This window comes from Leucoraja erinacea, chromosome 14 (assembly GCF_028641065.1).
Source record: "Leucoraja erinacea ecotype New England chromosome 14, Leri_hhj_1, whole genome shotgun sequence".
NCBI lineage: Eukaryota > Metazoa > Chordata > Chondrichthyes > Rajiformes > Rajidae > Leucoraja > Leucoraja erinaceus.
Genome location: NC_073390.1, coordinates 14,771,165 through 14,792,569, shown reverse-complemented (window position 1 = coordinate 14,792,569; position 21,405 = coordinate 14,771,165). Strand labels below are relative to the sequence as shown.

The window sequence follows — 21,405 nt, the reverse complement described above, 5'->3', positions numbered from 1 at the left end:
TGCGCTTTGGCCGGAGAATCTCTGGTGAACTTGTCCCAGGTTAGATCTTGTGCAGGACCAGCAATTTCACTTATTTGAGTGGAGAGGAATGGCAGGCATTGGAATGATTTGCATTTTGTTAAATAGATTTACTTTCGGAAATGTATTTGTGATAATTTAAAAGAGGTTTCAAGGTATTTCTTTTATTCGCAAATTTAAAAACAATGTTTTTGAATGCTAAAGATAACCATTCAAAAACTTTTGAGATGTTTGAAAGGTGGCTAAATTGGAATACATGCTGAGCCATCTATCAGCTTATTTCATCTGTTTCATCAGCAGGACAGGTTTGGCATCTCCTTTCCACTTTTCCATTCACACGAAGATGTACTGCCACTATGCAAGGAAGGCCTCATTGTCGAAAGAGGGTTTTGCACTCATCCATGATGCTGGAAGATGTACACAAGCTAAGTTAAAACTAACATCACCTATTCCTTTTCTCCAGAGATGCTGTCTGACCCACTGAGTTACTCCAGCTTTTTGTGTCAATCTTCAAGTTAAAACTTTGTGTGGGTCAGCAGCAGGCAGCAATTTACTGCTTGCACATTCACCCAATATTTTATCCAGCTTTATAATTTGTAGAACTCTGAAGTTGTCTTGACGTTCCATGTCAATTAAAAGGTGTTGTGAGAAGTACGCTGTGTCGTTAATCTTGATGTCATCATTAAATCAAAATAACTGTATGAGAAAGGTACACAAAAAAGCTGGAGAAACTCAGCGGGTGCAGCAGCATCTATGGAGCGAAGGAAATAGGCAACCCTTCTTCAGCCAGCTCAACATGCTTTTATTGTGACTTTAAACCAGTACAAGATATTTATTGAATACTTAGATCCTTACAAATATGTTGCAGAATAACAGAAGCCCATGTAGCTAGTTCGTGTGGCAGATTATTCACTTACACTACCTGCTGACCTGCAGAGACAGATTAGCTGTATAGTTATACCATGTCCTGCTTTAGCACAAAGAAAATTGGAATCCTATTAACAGACACCAGCCATTTAATATATACTAGACTGTGGGACCCATTGGGCCCCGTTCCCCCAACGCAATATTTCACCACTGACCCATTCCCCCAACACAACCCTTTTGCACCACTCACCCGTTCCCCCAAAGCAACCCGACCCCCCAGCGCAATATTCCATACTCACCCATAGCCAACTGCGCAGACGCGGCTCATTTGCCCTCATCCCCCAACACTCCCTCCCCTTCCTCTTCACCCTCCCTCTGCTCTCCTCTCCCTGGTCCCCCACTCACCTCTCTCCTATCGCACCCCCCCTAAACACAATGTTTAAATAACATTTCTCCTCCTCCCCTACTCCCTCCCTCTCCTTACAACAATGTAACCAACCTCTCATTGCATTGGGTGGAACACTGTTGATGAGCAGTTTATGTAAATGAGATCCAATTGTGATGTCATTGATGGGTGGAGCACTGTTCACGGGACAGTTTATGTAAATGAGATCCCATTGTGGCATCATAGCTGTAACTGCCAGCAACTGCTACTGCAGTGTTTGTCATTCTTGTGAACTGATGGAGAAAAATGTTTGTTGGAGACACAACTTGTTCATTGGAACAGTTTTATATTCCAAACTATTTAATCGGTAATTTAATCGGTAGATTTAGAGATAGATAATTAGAAAAAAATGATTAGCTGCTTATATTTTGGGCTGATTTTGGTAGCAGTCATTGTAGGAACAAAGACAGGAGCTACGAGACATCACAAATGATGGTGATGAGATTCTACAGATTGCTTTAAACAACTGTGTGTTATAAACCATGCAGTGTCGCTGGATGACTAAGGTGCTAGTAGTAGCAGCTAAACAATTCCTTTTATTTGATTACCCATATTTAAGTGACTGTGTTTAATGTTTACTACCTTAAAAGTGAGGAGGTGTTCCCTGTCATCATTTCTAATTGTCAATGCAATTATTGAAATGTTGGGGAAGATCAGGTGGAGGTGTGGTGGCTGGGGTTGAGAGGAGTCTGATACATGGAAATATATTCAGCCTGGTGGGTCCAATGTTATACTATATCTAAATGACTCCATAATGCAAAGTGCTTCGATCCCAAAACTGGTCGTTTAAAATGTGATGTAGTTAAGACAGAAACAAATTGACAGGTTATCTCTCTATTGTTTTGCCTCTGAAGGTTTCATAAAATTAAATTGGGTTGAGAAACCTCTGCAAAGTGTGAGTAAAATGGCATTTATTGTTCACAGTTTTAGTATGCTATGAGAGAATCTCTTACACCCATTAGAAATGGCAATTGTGAGTTTAAGTAATCTTTGGAAGAAACTCTCAATAATTAGCCCTATCTTGGAAAGTTGAAACCATCCATATCTTGGGAGGATGAGACCATCCATATGGGGATGAAGTTTTATTTGAATTGTAATAGTCAACTAGGCTTTGTACACAGATCTGAAAGGCAATAAAATGCCTTTAAGAGTTAACTCCAGTTCACAACAGACCCACTAGCATTTGCAAAAGCAACAATATAATTGGGATTTGTATGGCACCTTTAGTGTAGCAAAACCTCCCAAGGACTTCATAAGAGCATTATTAAATAAAACCAGTGAATGAGCCACGAGGTGGTGTGAAGCTACATTAAGACTTTGGTGGAAGTCGTTTTTAATGACAATCAGGAGGAAAAAGACAAAAGATTCCATGAGTGGCAGATGTAGAGATGCTGCTGAACAACACGTAATGGTTCTTACCTAAAATTTGGATTCTGTTATCTTATCTGCCAGATCTTATGCTCCCTTTTTGTCCTCCTGATTTCCTTCTTAATTATGCTCAATTCCCTACACTTCTCCAGGGACACACGATCCCAGCTGCCTATACCTGACCTGTATCTCCTTCTTTTCCCTGACCAGGGCCTCAATTTCTCTCGTCATCCAGGGGTTCTTTATTCCCCACCTTGCCCTTAACTTGAATAAGAACAAGCATACTTTGAATTCTTACTGTCACACTTTTAAAAGCTTCCCACTTTCCGGACACCCGTTTGCTTGCAAACAATTACACGTTCCTGTCTAATATCAAGTTGGCCTTGCCCAAATGTAGAACTTTGGCTAATGGACCAGCCCTGTCCTTACCTATAACTATTTAAAATTTAATAGAACAGTGGTCATGCTTAGAACATGCTGGCAGTTGATAAAATTGTCGAGGTTTGAACATTATATATGATTACATTTTATGATCCAGTAATAAAATGTTGCTTGAAATCCAACTTCTCTTAACCATTAGTCCACATTATTAAACTCTTGTTTCTTATCTCTCCTCATGGCCACATTCTTTAGACTCCAGAGCTTTTCCCGCTGGCCTGCCTTTTCTCTAGCTGAGGGGGCTTTACAATTTGTACCAATAATTCTGTGGAGCTGGATGGGAATGGTGTATGAGGAATTAAAGAAGATCTGTAATACTACCTTTTTCCAAATGAGTAAAGCCAGCTTTACAATATTTACCCATTAAATAAACTTTCTACAGACATTACAATTCCGATTGGGAACCTAACGCATATACTGTCAATGTTACAAGTAACATATTTTTCATGACAGTTCAATTGAAATGCACATTAACTGTTTCTAATGTGAAAAATCAAATCAAATGCTATAAACATTTTGATGGAAAGATTATCCGTGAGCGACGGAAATGTAAGTCCTAGTGACACTCTGATATACAAAACACAGGAAGCCTTGTATTACTCTCCAACTTTTTAATAAATATATACAAGTCATACCCAGTGGCATATGATTTATTTAATACAGGCAGATCATTGTACAAGGGCTAAGGGGAAGGAGGGGCCACTGTTAAAATGTTCCCTTTCAAATAGCAAACTGAACCCCACTATATTGAACATGTCAATCTGCGCCCATAAAGTGGCAGTGAAAGGGTGCAGCACTATTTTCCGATTCTCTGCACCACCCAGTCCTGCTGGCAAAGAGGGCAGCGATTGTTCTGTTTTACCCACAGCGACATGCAGCAGTTGTGGAAGGAGTGGTTACATTCTCCCCAAACCACTGTAAGACAAACAAAAATAATTTTATTTTGTTTTACCATAGAAAAGGTGATTCTCTTCCAAACGCAGAAATATTTATGGTTCATATCCCTCAAATAAGAAATTATTGTGATAATCACTGACTATGTTTAATAAAAAAAATGCTAGAGGTGTTAACAGCTAACAGGTAGAAGTCTGTCAATATAATATGAGCATCTGGATCCATGAATGAGCATCAAAGATTATGGGGCAAAGACAGGAGAACTGGGTTGAGATGGAAAAATAAATCAGCCTTGATCAAATGGGGTGGCACTATGGCTCAATACTAGAGTTGCTGCCTTACAGTGCTGGATACCAAGGTTCAATCCTGACTACTGGTGCTGTCTGTATGGAGTTTGTACATTCTCCCCGTGACCTGCGTGGGGTTTCTCCAAGATTTTCGGTTTCCTCCCATACTCTAAAGATTTACAGGTTTGTAGGTTAATTGGCATGGAATAAAATGTAAATTGTCCCTAGTATGTATAGGATAGTGTTAATGTGCGGGGACCGTTGGTCGGTGCAGATTCGGTGGGCCAAAGGGCCTGTTTCCACGCCATATCTCTAAATTCAACAAATCAAATGGGAGAGGATATTTGATGGGTCCAATGGCATAATTCTGCTCCAATGCCTGATGGTCCTATGTTCTGTCCTCATACCATTATTAATTTAAATTTCACTTGATTAGTTTACAGTAACTTTGTCCATATTATTTATTCTTTGGCACATGCTGGTTGTGATCAGTGTTATAAAGAGCTAATCCTGTCCTCAATAGGTGACAATCAATGTGCGTTTTCTCCATATAATAAAACCAAACTTGCAAAATTGCAGGCAATCAACGAGACTGCAGGAAGGGACAGAACACAAGGGAAGAACTCACCAACACAATCCTCTTGTTTGTTTTCAGCTTGACATCGAAGACATGCATCTAAACAAAGAAACAAATAGTTTAACAGTTCAGTGGAAATCAAAGGATCTAAAAATCAAATCATTTTTGTGATAGTGACTGTAAAATACTGTAACCCAGATGTTTTTATGGTGCAAGTGATATGAATCTTCGATGTTGTGGGGATGTTCTTTTACAGGGCGGCACAGTGGCGCGGAGGTGGAGCACGTGACTTACAGTGCCAGAGACCCAGGTTCAATCCTGACTACACATGCGGTCTGTATGGAGTGTGTACATCCCCCTGTGACGTGGGTTTCTCTACATGCTCCAGTTTGTTCCCCCATTCCAAAGACATGCAGGTTAATAGGTTAATTGGCTTCTGTAAAATTGTTTCTAGTGTGTAGGATAGAGTTAAGGGCCTGTCCCACTTAGGCGATTTTTTAGGCGACTGTCATAGTTGCGGCAGGTCACCGAAAAACCAGTGACTGGACCCTCTTAAGACAATGTCCATGACAATGTCTACAACAAGCTACAACAACCTACCACCTAGTCGATGTCAAGCTACGGCAAGTTACCAACAACCGATGACCCATTAGGACGTCCACCTACGACAACCTACGACCACACAGGCGATAACCTACGACAACCGAAGTCAGCCTACGTCCACAAGCTACGACCCTGTCGGCGACAACTGAAGACAATTCAGTCGCCGGTTGCGTAGGTAGTTGCTAATGGAATTTACCAAAGTCAGCACCAGCGGCAACCTACGACAGCACCTACGTCAGGAGAAGTCAAGCTACGTCCATTGGCGTCACCCACTGTCGCCAACATTTTTTGAACATGTTGAAAATCCAGTGGCGACCAGAAAGACGTTATGACTCTTTGGGCGACTGAGGAGACTACTCACGACCATACAGGTGATACCCCAGCGACCATGTGGCGACAGCCTAGTCACCTGTAATCGCCTAAAAAATAGTCTAAGTGGGACAGGCCCTTTAGTGTATGGGTGATCGTTGGTCGACGATTGTTGGTCAAAGGGTCAAGGCCAAAGGGTTTATTTCTACGCTGTATATCTAAACTAAACTAATCTCTGAGGCCCGGAGTCTCCTCATAGGGATTAGATGTAGTACCTTGATGACATTGTGAACAGGTCTTCAACAGCAACCCTAATTCTAAATCTTGGTGGGGGGTTGGGGTGGGGGAGGGGGGAGAGAATGTGAATATATGGCTTAGATGGGGCAGAGTCTATACAGATTCCTTTCTAATGTCACAAGTCTTCAGGCAGTGTGGTGACACTTCAAACTGATCCCAGTTGAAACTTTAATTTTTTTTAATCACTGTTTTCCAGCGAATCCCTTTGAACGTATTGTCATCTTCATTCTGCTCTATATCCACCTCTTTTGAAAGATCTATTGAAAATCAGCTTTGTGAACCACCATTTGTTCAAAACTGATTTCTGCTGGTGGTGAATTAAGCCTAATTGTTTTTTGATCTGGGATTATGTTTGCCCTTCTTTGGAACATCAACAAAACCAAGAAGTTATCATGGCTTCAGAAAGGAAAAGCGGGAAAATTGCCTGCTAGTTTACATTGGTGGATCGGCAGTGGAGAGAGATAGATCGTAGGTTCAAAGTACTGGCTGTTAACATCTTGGATGACTTTTATCCTGGGCCCAGCACATAGATGTAATCACAATGAAGTCACACCAGTGCCTCCACTTGCTGAGGAGTTTAGAGCGATTCAGCATGTCACCAAATACTCTAACAAACTTCTACAGATGCACTGTAGAAAGTGTCCAGATTGCATGGTTGCATCATTGCACGGTACAGCAGTTCCAATACACAGGAATGGAAGTAGCCGCATAGAATAGTGGACTCAGCCCAATCGATCAACAGCAAAGACAAAGACATCTACATGGAGTGTTGCATCCAGAAGGCAGCATCTATCATCAAGGGTCCCCACCAACCAGCCACTCCTCTCGCTGCTACCATCGATAAGGAGGTACAGAAGCTGAAGTTCCATACCACCAGGTTCAGGGACAGCTAGTTTCCTATAACCATCAGCTTCTTCAACCGACCTGAACAGCCCTAAAACTGTCTCAGCAACAGGACACCAAGGGCCATCGCTTGCACTACCATGGACTCGTTTACTGATTGTGTTTTTTTTCATTAATGTCTTTTTTTTTTGCAGTCATTTCTCTTTGCACTGTCTAGGATAATTCATGTGTGTTCGTCTAAGCCTGTGTGCCTCTGATGCTATTGAAAGCATGATTTTCATTATATCTGTACCTCACTGTACATGCATTTGACAATAAATATCTGACGAAACTTTCTGCTTGGACACACATTAAAATGAGATGTCCTTACATGGTATCACTCCATTTCCACCAATAACACCCATTACTTCCCCATGCCTTCTCAAAGACTACAAATGCATTTATGTTCCTCTTACTAAGACTTTTGTTAAAATCATCTTCAGTATTTCACTACTGGTAGTCTTCACGTTACTCATTTGACTCCATATGGGGTGGCACAGTGGTTGGTTCTGCTGCTTTATAACACCAGGGGCTCAGTTTTAACCCTGGCCTCAGCTGTTATTCTTGGGGGTTTGTATGTTCTCCCTCTGACAGCATAGGGTTTCTTCTGGTATTCTTCCATATCCTAAATACATGGGGCTTGATAGGTTAATTGGGCTCTGAAAATGTGTAGTAGACGAGTGATAAAGTCGAGGATGGGGGGTTGATAGTAATGTGTGAGAATGTACATACATACCGAGGTACAGTGAAAAGCTTTTTGTAGTGAACTATTCAGTCAGCGGACTACAGGATTACCGTCCACAGTGTACAGTTACAAGATAAAGGGATCAATGTACAGTGCAAGATAAAGTCCAGTAAAGTCTGATTAAAGATAATCCAAGGGTCTCCAATGAGGTAGATTGTAGCTCAGGACTGTTCTCTAGTTGTTGATAGGATGGTTCAGTTGCCTGATTACATCTGTCCCTGAATGTGGAAGTATGTGTTTTGAAACTTATGTACCTCTTGCTTGATGGGAGAAGTGGGAGTGACCGAGGAGGGACTGGTCTTTGGCAATGTTGGTGGCCTTGCCAAGGCAGTGTGAAGTATAGATGGAGTCAATGGAAGGGAGGTTGGTTTGTGTGATGGTCTGGGCTGCGTCCATAATTCTCTGTATTCTGTTAAATTGTTTCTGCATCCACTCCAAAGCCTGTACATCCTTCTAATAATGGGGCCCCTAGAACACCCCCAAAACCCCATGTGGTCTAAACACCCCTCCACCCACACCCCATCACCCACTTTCCAGTTCACCCACACCCCCAGCGCCCACACCCCCACACCCACACCCCCACCCCCACACCCCCATCACCCCACCCCCAGCACCCACACCCCATCACCCCCCCCCCATCACCCACACCCCCATCACCACACCACTCAGCACCCTACCCCTTACACCCCCACACCCCCCATCACCCACACACCCCACACCCACACCCCAGCACCCACCCCACACCCCCCCATTGCCCACACCCCACACCCACACCCCAGCACCCACACCCACATCCCCATCCCCACACACTCCCTAACCGCACATACCGTCCCCATTCCCACTTCTTACCCCCATCACCCACACCCGTCCCCTCTCAGACACCCGCACCCTGTGGGGTTTGGTCACATTCAGTTCTGGTCGCGCCAGTGGAGGATGTGAAGGCTGTGGAGAGGTTGCAGGGTTTAGCAGAGGCCGACTCCCCATCCCCACCTCATGCCCGAACCTTCCCCCTCCCTCTCCCCCCGCAGCGTCCCGTCTCCGCCACCACATTGTGAAGGTGCTCTTGTCCCAGACACAGCCCCAGCTCTCCCCGCCGCCCCGACCCAGACACAGACCCAGACACAGACCCAGACACACACCCAGACACAGCCCCGACCCCGACCCAGACACACACCCAGACACAGCCACAGGCCCCGGCTCCTCACCCATCACCTGCACCCGGCAAATGGCGCAGGTGTCGCACTCCACGTCCCAGCTCCACATGGCCACGGCGTTCCACTTCTTCAGCGTGAACATCTTGTCTCCGGACTTGCCGGCCGTCGCCACCACATTGTGAACACAAGCCGTTTCCTCCTTCTCGTCCGCCATTAGCCCCGGGGATCGCGGCTCCCTGCAACGCCCCACCGCGGCCGCTAGAGGGCGCAGCGCTACCTGCAACGCCCCACCGCGGCCGCTAGAGGGCGCAGCGCGACCTGCAACGCCCCATCGCGGCCGTTAGAGGGCGCAACGCTATCTGCAACGCCCACCACGGCCGCTAGAGGGGGCAGCACTACCTGCAACGCCCACCATGACCGCTAGAGGGCGCAACGCTACCTGCAACGCCCACCACGGCCGCTAGAGGGGGCAGCACTACCTGCAACGCCCCATCGCAGCCGCCAGAGGACGCAGCACGACCTGCAACACCCCACCGCAGCCGCCAGAGGGCGCAGCGCGACCTGCAACACCCCACCGCAGCCGCTAGAGGGCGCAGCACGACCTGCAACACCCCACCGCGGCCGCCAGGAGGAGCAGTGCTACCTGCAACGCCCCCACTGCGGCCGCCAGAGCAATCAGCGACCTCGTGTAACACCAGCCCCGGGTTAGGAACGCTCGACCTCAACCCGGGAGTCCGGAAAAGTGCCCCGACTCGATACGTCACTTATCCATGTTCTCCAATAGACAATAGGTGCAGGAGTAGGCCATTTGGCTGCCTGACCTGCTGCGTTACTCTAGCACTTTATGTCTTGAATTGGTCCCAGTTGATGCCCATTTGCGAGTCCTATCCAGAGACAGAGCGCCCCCAACTGTGCAGCTGGTAGAGCCATTGCCACACGGCGCAAGAGGCCCAGGTTCGATCCTGATCCTGGCGTGCTGTCTGTGTGGAGTTTGTACGTTCTCCTTGCAACCGCGTCTGTTTTCTCCGGTTGCTCCGGTTTACACTCCGGTTTGAAAATAAACTGGAGGTAGGCTGTGGGCCGAGCATCAAAAATGTGTCTAGAAATCAGTTTTTGTGACCCACGTCACAGAACTACATGATATTTTCCACAGATTTAGATGAAATATAATTGAGAAGGATGTCATAACTCGTCATTGTCAAAAGTTGCACATTAATTAATTAAACTAATTAGAAAATGAGATCGGGAAAGTAAGCGCCATCTAGTGGCGAATGCCCATATTACACTATGGGCAGCCTATTTCCGTGTTGCAGTCCATTTAAACTATATATGATTATGATTAAACTATTTATGATATATATTTACGTCATATATATATATATATATATTAAGTATAATTATATTATATTAAAATAATATGAATATAATTATGAGTGTTTTTTTGGGTGTGGGCAGTTCTTGTGGGTTCCTCCCTTTACTGAACCCCACTGACTGCCAGTGTGCAGAGTGGGGGTCACGGCCATAGTGGGACTGGGGCAGTGCCAGGCTGGGGGACAGTCCTGCAAGGCATCTTCCAGTCGATTTAATAGGAATTTTAATGCGACTGCAGCAGAGGTCCCAGGTTTTAAGGGCTCATGAACCTGCCTAATTAAAGGGTCAGGCCAGATCCTCTGGGTTCCCACGTTTACTGAACCCCACTGACTGCCATAGTGGGGAGAGTGGGGGTAATGGCCATAGTGGGACTGGGGCAGTGCCAGGCTGGGTGGCAGACCTGTAAGAGACCCGTCTTATTTCTGATGTAAATGTCACATCCTGACCAATAATCGAATGCTCTGATGTTTACTCGATGAGTATTCATTTTAAGCTACAATGAGCCTATATATATGATAGAGACCCCCCCCCCGATGGTGCCTTTGCAAATGAGGGCTATTACCTTTAACCTAAAATAACACTAAAAGTGTTGCATTGTTTGAGTATCTGTAGTTTGTGCGTGTGTCTGTGTATACCTGTCAAACGTGTATCTATGGATGTGTGGATGTAAGTGTGGATGTAAGTGTGTGGATGTATGTGTGTGCATGGATGTCTGCGTGCGGATGGATGTGTGTGTGTGTGTGAGGATGTATGTGTGCATGTATGGAAGTGTGCGTACGGATGGATGTGTGTGTGGATGTGTGTATGTATGTGTGGATGGGTGAGCTGTTGCACTGTCATTCACCAGCATGCCATTATCATAAATAATTCACTCATTGTTTAAATAATTTGACCAAATAAACAGTGAAACGATCGACACTAAAATAAAACTTTATATAATCATTTATTTCCCCAATTTATTTGTTTACATTACATCTGATCTTCATCTGAATATTCTTCATCAGATTCCAAGTCTTTTGATAAGTTTTGATAAGTCCCTTGATAAGTTAGTTCAAGTTCAAGTGGAGGGTCAGGCAGAGGCTACAAAAAAAAGCATCTCATTGTCATTGTTTGCATGGACTTCAATTCATAACATTTCAACCTCTTCTTAATGTTAATGAGAATAACACTGTTACTACCATAGATAAATTAGTTCAAGTTCACATACACCAATTAATTTCTACATAAACATCAGCCATTTCTGACCATTTCTCACTCCAATGGCAGCCTATAAAGTGCAATGAATATTCCTCCGTTTTTCTTCCGTGGTCGGGGCCTGGAAACGGCCGCTCCCCCCCGGACGGCACTCTTGTTCTTGACGTGTTTCAGTGGTGATTTATATAATATTTTTACACAATATGTGAAAATTTCATGTAGTTCTGTGACTTGGGCCACGAAACAGTAGAATAAAATGCTGAATCGGTGACACAGTCTAGTGAGTGAGTGAGTGAAATGAATGAGTGAATGAATGAATGACAGAGGGAATGAATGAGTGATCGAGAGAGGGTGAGCGAATGAATGAGTGAATGTACAGCCTCCAAATCTCACCATTGGGTGCAGAGAGGAGTTTTCATAAATTCAGACTTTAGTCTTCTTTCAAGTAGAAAGCACTACCTTGAGGCAGCAGTGTCAGCAGGGACTTTGCTTTCAAGACATACTCACTTCTCAAACTTCTGCTTTTCTACTAAATGGAATTGCTCTGCTGGAAGTTTCCATGACATGTAATCCACAGAACAACAAAGAACCTTCATTGAATCTCCAGTAAAACAGGCATCAGTGAAGTCCTCTCAGCCATGTTGTGTGCTCCCTGCCTAGCTAGCCTAAAACAAAGCGCGTGATTGGCCAACTGGCATATAACTCAATGTTAAACGTGCTTTGATTGGACGAAAAATACCCGAAATGTTACCGTTTTTTCTCTAATTTAATAAAAATGCGCAAGTCTTGTTCTTGACGTGTTTCAGGGGTGATTTATATAATATTTTTACACAATATGTGAAAATTTCATGTAGTTCTGTGACTTGGGCCACGAAACAGTAGAATAAAGCTCCTCGGCCCACAGCCTAAGGTGAGAAATGACCAGAATCACAGAGGGGGAGCATCGAGAGAGGGTGTTGCAGAAGTACCATTGGAGAGAGGAGGCTGTCTTCTAAGTAGGCATACCTTGAGGAGTGTAGGAAGCATGTCCTCTCAAACCTGTTGCTAATGGAATGTATGGGAAAGCAGAATTCTGTCTACCATAAGAGTCAAGAGATGCTGCCTCACCCGCTGAGTTTCTCCAGTATTTTTGTCTACCATAAGAGTGTCATATGTCCCAGATAGAATAATGAAATTCTTACTTGTAGCAGCACAATGGAATATGTAAGCATAGTACACTGTAAACAATATAATAAACAAGCGAGTGTGTGAATATACACACATACTCACAAATACATATATATATATATACTGTAGATTATATATATAGCTCTATATCTATGTGTATTTGCAATATATTGTAATTATCAATGTTGTGATTATCAAATACATTATTAGCTGTATATATTAGCTGTAATCAATGGCTTTCTATGAATATCTGGTATTAGATAATTACAACATTGATAATTACAATATTTTGTGTATAAAGAGTATGTTAGGAAAACAAAAAGACAAACTCCAGAGTCCACTTCCACTTCAACATCAAGATCTTGCAGTGCATTCAGCAGACAGTAATGCTGAAGTACAGGTCCACCACTGAGTTGTCGCCCCCCCTCCCCCCCGTGGTTCCAGAGCCTTGCTGCATTATCCATTTTGCCAGACCTACAGAGGTCATGGCTCATGGGGCCAAGACACTGGCCCGCAAAGTTGTCCGTGGAAGTCGGCAATGGGAACAGAACTGCTGGCTCTGGCCGGGCCGGAGTTTCAGAACCCAAGCCACAGGGGGAAAACTCAAACCGCCAATTGCCACAGAAGTTGCCATTGGGTCAAGATCAGCTGCCTCATCAGCACATTATCGGGGGGCTTCCAGGGAGGGAATTCAAGCACGCTCTTGCAATTTTATCTGGATTAAAGGAGGTGCCGGACCACCAGTTGGTGGTGGACCTATACTACATTTGACCAGCAGAGGGTGCTGCGATGCCTTGTGGTGACAGTCGACAACAAGGTTTAATTTTCATCAGTTGCATCGGTCGAAAAACTGACATTGAAATATCAGACTTGAACAAGGCTGGACTGGAAACCTCTGTATACCGCCTGCCTTCCCTACATGCTCTCAGTATTGATGTTGGGCCTCAACGTGAAACGTTGTTTTCTCTGGAACGCCGGAGGTTGCTGGGAGACCTGGTGGAAGTATATACAAGTATGGGAGGCATAAAAAAGGTGTACAGCCCGAACCGTTTTTCCCCAGGATGAAAAAATCAAATACTAGAGGGCAGAGCTTTAAGGTGAGAGGGGAAAAGTTTAAAGGAGATGTGCAGGAAACCGTTCTTCAGACTGAAAGTAGAGGTGGGGAGGACGGGAATAAATAGAAGGCGAGGAAGCACCCCCCACCCCTACTTTCAGTCTGAAGAAGAGTTCTGACCCAAAACCTCACCTGCTCCCTTCTCCAGGGATGCTGCCTGTCCCGCTGAGTTACCCCAGCATTTTGTGTCCATCCTCGGTATAAACCAGCTTCGAGGTTCCTTCCTACACTAATGGATGATACACAGTTGGATGTTGTCATCTTATCGTGGAAGCTACAGCTGTGGCTGTAGATGGCGACCCCACTGCTTGTTATCTAGTCACCGCTTCCCTCCTAGGATAGAATGCACTAATCATCGCTTAATATTCATAAAACCGCTTCTGCAACCAGCTTCAATATTGAACACGTAAAACAATACGATATGTCTCAATCAATGGCTTCACATCTGTATCATGAGCAGGCTGGTTTCCCATGGAGTAGAAACAAAGAACTGCAGATGCTAGTTTATACCAAAGATAGACACAAAGTGCTGGGGTAACAGGATCAGTCTGAGTCAGCATGGAATTACAAAGGGGAAATCATGATTGATAAATCATTTAGAATTTTTTCAGGATGTAACAAGAAAAACAGACAAGGGAGAGCCAGTGGATGTAGTGTACCTGGACTTTCAGAAAGCCTTCTGATAAGGTCCCACACAGGAGATTAGTGGGCAAAATTAGAGCACATGGTATTGGGGGTAGGGTATTGACATGGGTAGAAAATTGGTTGGCAGACAGGAAACAAAAAGTAGGGATTAACGGATCCCTTTCAGAATGGCAGGCAGTGACTAGTAGGGTACCGCAAGGCTCGGTGCTGGGACCGCAGCTAATTACAATATACATTAATGATTTAGATGAAGTCATTAAAAATAACATTAGCAATTTTGCAGATGACACAAAGCTGGGTGACAGTGTGAACTGTGAAGAGGATGCTATGAGGATGCAGGGTGACATGGATAGGTTGGGTGAGTGGTCAGATGCATGGCAGATGCAGTTTAATGTGGTTACATGTGAGGTTATCCACTTTGCTGACAAGAACAGGAAGGCAGATTATTATCTGAATGATGTCAAGTTAGGAAAAGGGGAAGTACAATGAGACCTGGGTGCCCTAGTACATCAGACACTGAAAGTAAGCAAGCAGGTTCAACAGGCAGTGGAGAAAGGTTGGCCTTCATAACAAAAGGAGTTGAGTATAGGAGCAAAGAGGTCCTTCTGCAGTTGTGCAGGGTCCTGGTGAGACCACACCTGGAGTATTGTGTGCAGTTTTAGTCTCCTAATTTGAGGAAGGACACTCTTGCTATTGAGGGAGTGCAGCATAGGTTCACGAGGTTAATTCCCGGGATGGTGGGACAATGATATGATGAAAGAATGGAGTGACTAGGCTTGTATTCACTGTAATTTAGGAGGATGAGAGGGCATCTTATAGAAACACTAGACTAAGTGGGACCCAACTGTCACACAGGAGTCTTGGTCCCCCAACGCAATATTCCACCACTCACCCATAGCCCCCAACTGCACAGGCGCAGCTCATTTCCCCTCATCCCTAGCACTCTCCCCCCCTCCCTCTTCAATCCCCTCTCCTCTTCCCCTCCCCAACCCCTCCCTCACCCTCTCTCTCCCTCTCCATTCCTCTACCCTCAGTCACTCCCTCCCTCTCCCCATAGCTGCTCTTCCATCCCTACCCCCTCCTATCCCTCTATCCCCTTAGAGCCAGTCCTCAGACCCTCGACTCGGCCCGGAAGCACCAGCAGCTACGGCCGGCGTGTGGGCTGGGGGGGGGGGAGGTCAGGGAGGGGGACCAGAGGGGAAGGGGCTGGAGCTGTGGGGCGTTGTGATGGCAGTGCGTTTGAGACTCACAGCGGGCGCTGGATGCTCTCCTCCGCCAGGATCAGACTCTCCGCTTTCCGTTTGTCGACATCTCTGACTCCGCGCCGCGCCGGGCCGCTTCCAGTCCCACCGTAAATTGTGTCTGGTTGGAGACCTCCGCCGGCTACCGGCAGCGTCCCTCAGCTCCAGTAAAGACGTGATGGTGCAGGAAGGGCCGGACCGTCCCGGGGAGTGACAGGAGAAGGGACAAATCCGCGTGGTGATGACTGGCAGGGGAGGAGATCGATCTGAGCACGCGGGGTTTTTACGATTTTTAAACCTCGCTAATTTTTACAATATATCAGTGATCGGAACAAAACTTGTTGCACTTGCAGCACAGGAGAATGGTGAGTGAGCTGACGAAAAATTGTGGCGTTATCGTGTACCGTTTTCGCAAATAGATAAACCACGTAAACCTGAAGAGCACAGGATCAGAGTTTTAGTTATGTATAGATATAAAATTATTAAGGGATTGGGCTTGTTAGATGCAGGAAACATGTTCCCGATGTTGGGGGAGTTCAGAACCAGGGGCCGCAGTTTAAGCATAAAAGAAAGGTTATTTAGAACTGAGATGTGGGACAAAATTTGTCACACATCTCAGTTCTAAATTTGTTGTGAATTTGTGGAATTCTCTGCCTCAGAAGGCAGTGGAGGCCTATTCACTGGATGCATTCAAAATAGAGTTAGGTAGAGCAATTAGGGCTAGCAGAATCAAGGGGTATGGGGAAAAGACAGGAACAGGGTACTGATTGTGGATGATCAGTTATGATCACATTGAATGGCGATGCTGGTTCGAAGGGCCAACTCCTGCACCTATTGTCTATGTAACTCAATGGTTCAGGCAGCAACTCCCGGAGAAAAAGGAATAGGTGACGATTCGGATCGGGGCTCGAGTCTTTGATTTCCCATAAACACTGATCTTCTTGCAAATAAAAGGTAGGTAAGCAGTGCAATAGGGGTGGAGCAGGGCCAGGGCCGGATTTAGATGAAGAGAGGCCCTAGGCTGTTCCATTTGTGGGGCCCCTCCCAATCCCCCACCCCTACGACTAGAGGAAGATGGTCCACCAGATTGACACTGATTTGCAGCCGAATGAGATAAGGGGCTGGAAACCTGCGCTTTTTATTTATTTATTTATTGCCAGTACTAGTGTCGAGTTATCAGCTTAAAACACTATTATTCTGAAATGGATGGCAAGGAAAATTACTGAAGGGTTGTTTCGAGACTACAGTGCGTTGTGACAGCATATGTAAGAAAGGCCTATGACAGTGTCAAAAATATTATACACCTTGCAGGACTCTCACTTAATTTTTTTTCTCAGTTGTCAGCCGGGCAACCTTGGCAGCTTTTTAAGTTGCCACATGACAGTTTAGGTGGTCATTTAATTCGGCTTGCATGACACGTGCGATAATGTGCTCGGACGAAGTGCGTAGTTACCAGTCGGAATTATGCTCAATGAAGCATTCACATATTATTTCTGCTTCAAATAAAGTCACAAACTAAACATTCACCAATCAAGACATGATATATACCACAATGACATGCAGCAAAATTATAATACAGTGTCTCAACTCTTTTTACACGTTGCAATGAATGCAATTTCTATTATTTCTTTCCACTTCCAAACAAAAATGTGGTTGGATTATTCAGCGTATGATCAACCTCGGTGAGACCAAGCGCAGGCTTGGCGATCGCTTCGCACAACACCTCCTCTCAGTTCGCAATAACCAACCTGTTCTCCCGGTGGCTCAACACTTCAACTCTCCCTCCCATTCCAAATCCGACCTTTCTGTCCTGGGCCTCCTTTGCGCATGTGCAGGGGGAGGATGTTCTGGCCATAACAGTGCGCATGTGCAAGGCGGCCGGCCTTGCCGGTGGATGAGAAACGAGTGGAGAGCGGAGACCCGGTGGAGACGGAGAGTGACAGAGAGAGAGAGATAGAGAGGGGGGCCCGCTCAGAATTGAACGGCAGGTGTCCTGCCTTGGCCGGAGGCTCCCTAGATTTCGAGGCCCTAGGCTTCAGCCTATGAAGCCTAGTGATAAATCCGGCCCTGGGTGAAGCATGGTGAACCTTTTACTTGCTCTGGGCCAACCATGCAGGGGGTGTCCAGTGGCAGAAGATTCATTGTATACTGTGCGGTGAATAGATCATGGAATGTAGACCCGCACAGCAAAGAAACAGCCTGACAACATCTGTTCCAAACATGAGGCCAAATTAATCTCCATTCCCTACATGTACATGCGCCTATCTAAAAGCCTCTATCGTATCTGCTTCCACTACCACCACCCTTGGTGCAGGCACACATCACTCCTTACAGCTAATACCCTCTAATCCAGGCAACATTCGGGTAAACCTGTTCTGCAGCCTTCCACAGCCTTCACATCCTTCCTGCAATGAGGCGACCAGAACTATTGTATTGTATTGTATTGTATTGTATTTTATTTTTTTAATATGTTTTAATATTTATTATTTATTTATTTTTATGATACAAATTTTTTGTTGTCTCTATGAACAGTATTCAAATTTATTGTCATTGTCTCAATTAGAGACAACAAAATGAATTTCCCTTTACAGTCAGTATCATAAAAATAAATAAATAATAAATATTAAAACATATTAAAAAAAAAAAATAGAAATTTAAAAAAAAGCACAAACACAGAAAGTCCACGACACAACATAACACAGTGGCACCAAGGTGAGGAAGGCACCATTGTCCAGCCAGCCTCCCCTCCGATCTTCCCAGATGTTCATCCGTGGTCGGGGCCTTCCGAGCACCCGCAGTCGCCGCCCCGGGTGGCCCGATGTTCAGGCCCTCACGCCGGGCTAGTGGAACGCCGACGCCGATCCCCGACGGTGAACATCCTCCTCCTCAGCGGCCCGGACCTCCTGATCAGCCGCCTCCCGCAGCCGGAGTCCGCAGCTCCCGAGTCTGCAGGCCGAGCCAGGCAGAGTCGCAGGACCCCGCGTTGTTAGTCAGCGCCGCCCGCGTTGGGAGCTCCGCAAACCGCAGATCCATGATGTCGGTGCAGCAGGTCCAGCACTCCGGGCTCCAGACGGCGACCCCCGGTAAGGCATCGCCAGCCCCGCGATGTATCAGCGCTGTCCCGCCGCTGCTGGAGCTCTGGTCGATCCCGGCAGGAAAGGCCGCGCCAATCCAGGTAGGTAGGCCGCTGGGGGGGGGGGGGGGGCGAGGACGCGACTCGAATAATAGTCGCGTCCTCAGGAAAGCGGCTGAAGGACAGTATCCCCCGCACCGTGCCCTCTTCCCCCACATAAAGACATTAAAAAAATCATAAAAAACACACATCAACATAACTAAAAAAACAAAAAAACAAAAAGATACCCGGGCTGAAGGTGGAGGCTGCTGGCACCAGCACCACCGGAAGTACAACATGCATTCTGTGGCCTTTACCTGCTTGATTTTAGAAGGTTGAGGGGGGGGGGGACCTCATTGAAACTTGCAGAATAATGAAAGGCTGTGGAAAGGATGTTTCCACTGGTGGGAGAGTCTAGGACCAGAGGTCGTAGCCTCAGAAATAAAGGGCACTCTTTTAGTGCGGTACGGTGGAGCAGTGGTAGAGTTGCTGCCTTACAGCTCATGCAGCGCCGGAGACCCAGGTTCGATCCCGACTACGGGTGCTATAGTAACGGAGCTAGTACGCTCTCCCCGTGACCGCGTGGGTTTTCTCCGAGATCTTCGGTTTCCTGCCACACTTCAAAGATGTACAGTGCAGGTATGTCGGTAAATTGGCTTGATAAATGTAAAAGCTGTCCCTAGTGTGTGTAGGATAATGTTGATAAGTGGGGATCGCTGGTCGGCACGAACTCGGTGGGCCGAAGGGCCTGTTTCCGCGCTCTAAACTAAACTAAACTAAAAAAGGTGGCAAGAAGAAACTTCTTAACCTATAGGCCAGTTAATCTATGGAACTCATTGCCACATAGGGCTGTGGAGGCCAAGTTAGTGGATATTTTTAAGGCAAAGATAGGCATATTCTTGATTAGAACGGGTGTCAAGGGTTACGGGGAGAAGGCAGGAAAATGGGATGAAGAGGCAGAAAGCAGCCATGATTGAATGGCAGAATGGCAGAGACTGGATGGGTTGAATGGCCTAATTCCCACTCCTATAACTTATGAACTAACCAAAGTTTTATAAAGGACTTACATTATCATCAGGACTTACATTATTTTTACAAACTGATGCTGACAGCTACCTCCATTATTTCAATATCAGCTCAACTTTGTACCTTATTATGCCTCTAGTTTCTCTCTCCCCCGACTCTCAGTCTGAAGAAGGGTCTAGACCCGAAATGTCACCTATTCTTTTCTCCAGAGATACTGCCTGACCTGCTGAGTTACTCCAGCATTTTGTGTCTATCTTCTGGAAATTTTGAAATAGTTGCTCTCTAAATTTCTTATGAATTTACAAAGAACATACAATATTATTGAATGAATGAATTTGAATGAATATACCATAAAATATACAATAGAAACAATAAATTTACCATACAGGTAGGGAGGTCATGTTGCAGTTGTATAAGGCCTTGGTGAGGCCACATTTAGAGTATTGACCAGTTTTGGTCACCATGTTATAGGAAAGATGATGCCAAGCTGGAAAGGGTTCAGAGAAGATTTACGAGGATATTGCTAGGACTGGGGGGCCTGAGCTACAGGAAGACGTTGAGCAAGTGAGGACTTTATTCCTTGGAGCGTGGGAGGATAAGGTGTGATCTCATAGAGGTGCATAACATTATGCGAGGAATAGATTGAGTAAAACCACGGTCTTTTGCCAAGAGTAGGGGAATCGAGAATCAGAGGACATAGGTTTAAGGTGAGGGGGGAAGAGATTTAATAGGAATCTGAGGGGTGACTTTTTACACAAAGGGTAATGGGTGTATGGAACAAGCTGCCAGAGGAGGGAGTTGAGACAGGTAGCATCGCAACTGTTAAGAAACATTCAGATAGGTACATGATTAGGATAGGTTTAGGGGGATATGGGCCAAACACAGGCTGGCGTGACTAACGCAGCTGGGGCCTGTTGGTCGGCGTGGGCAAATTGGGCTGAAGGGTCTGTTTCCATGCTATATGACTCTATGACATCAGGTCTGTGCATTAATGTGTGTTGGGAATGTTTTGATACTAGGAACAAAATCTGAAAAACAAAAATATATCAACAAATATTAATCCAGAAGGTGGCAACCACTGATGTAATATACTGTAAGTGCCTGTGTTCTAAACCGATTATAGTACTAAGTGCACGGGGCCAATTAATTTTGGTTTATTCAGGACAATTTTCAATACAGTTTATTATTCGCTGTTGTTTATAGTAATTAGAGCAGCAGACAGAAACCGCAAAAAGCTTTTAAAAAGCACTTGAATACTGTATGTACTTGAGGAGCTGTGACCTGCAGGGTGATAGATCAAACTTGATAAGGGATGTGGAGGTTAGATCGGATAGACATGATGGGCCGATTGGCCTCAGTTTTGTGTTATAAATGTTATAAAGTTACAGTTATAGAGAGAAAAACATGGAAACAGCCCACCCAGTCTGCTCTATCAATCAGCCATTTGCACTAATGTTACATGTTAATGGACTAGAAGGGCCGAGATGGCCTGTTTCCATGCTGTAATTGTTATATGGTTATACGTTAATGCCACTTTTTATTCTCATCGATTCCCCCAGATTTTACCACCCGCTTACACATGAGGGGCAATGTACAGTGGCTAACTAACCTGGTAACCGAACGGGTCTTTAGGATGTGGGAGGAAACCAGA

At 45.3% G+C, this 21,405-nt stretch overlaps 1 protein-coding gene across 1 annotated transcript; it reads right to left on the bottom strand.

The window, feature by feature from the left end:
• Window positions 1-3,727: 3,727 nt before the first annotated feature.
• rnf7 (ring finger protein 7) lies at window positions 3,728-9,150 on the bottom strand. The gene is made up of 3 exons (XM_055645661.1): window positions 8,936-9,150; window positions 4,946-4,993; window positions 3,728-4,051 (listed from the first exon to the last, which is right to left on the bottom strand). The coding sequence occupies exons 1-3, from the start codon at window positions 9,096-9,098 to the stop codon at window positions 3,933-3,935; spliced, it is 330 nt and encodes a 109-aa protein (XP_055501636.1). The 5' UTR covers window positions 9,099-9,150; the 3' UTR covers window positions 3,728-3,932.
• Between the last annotated feature and the right edge of the window lie 12,255 nt (window positions 9,151-21,405).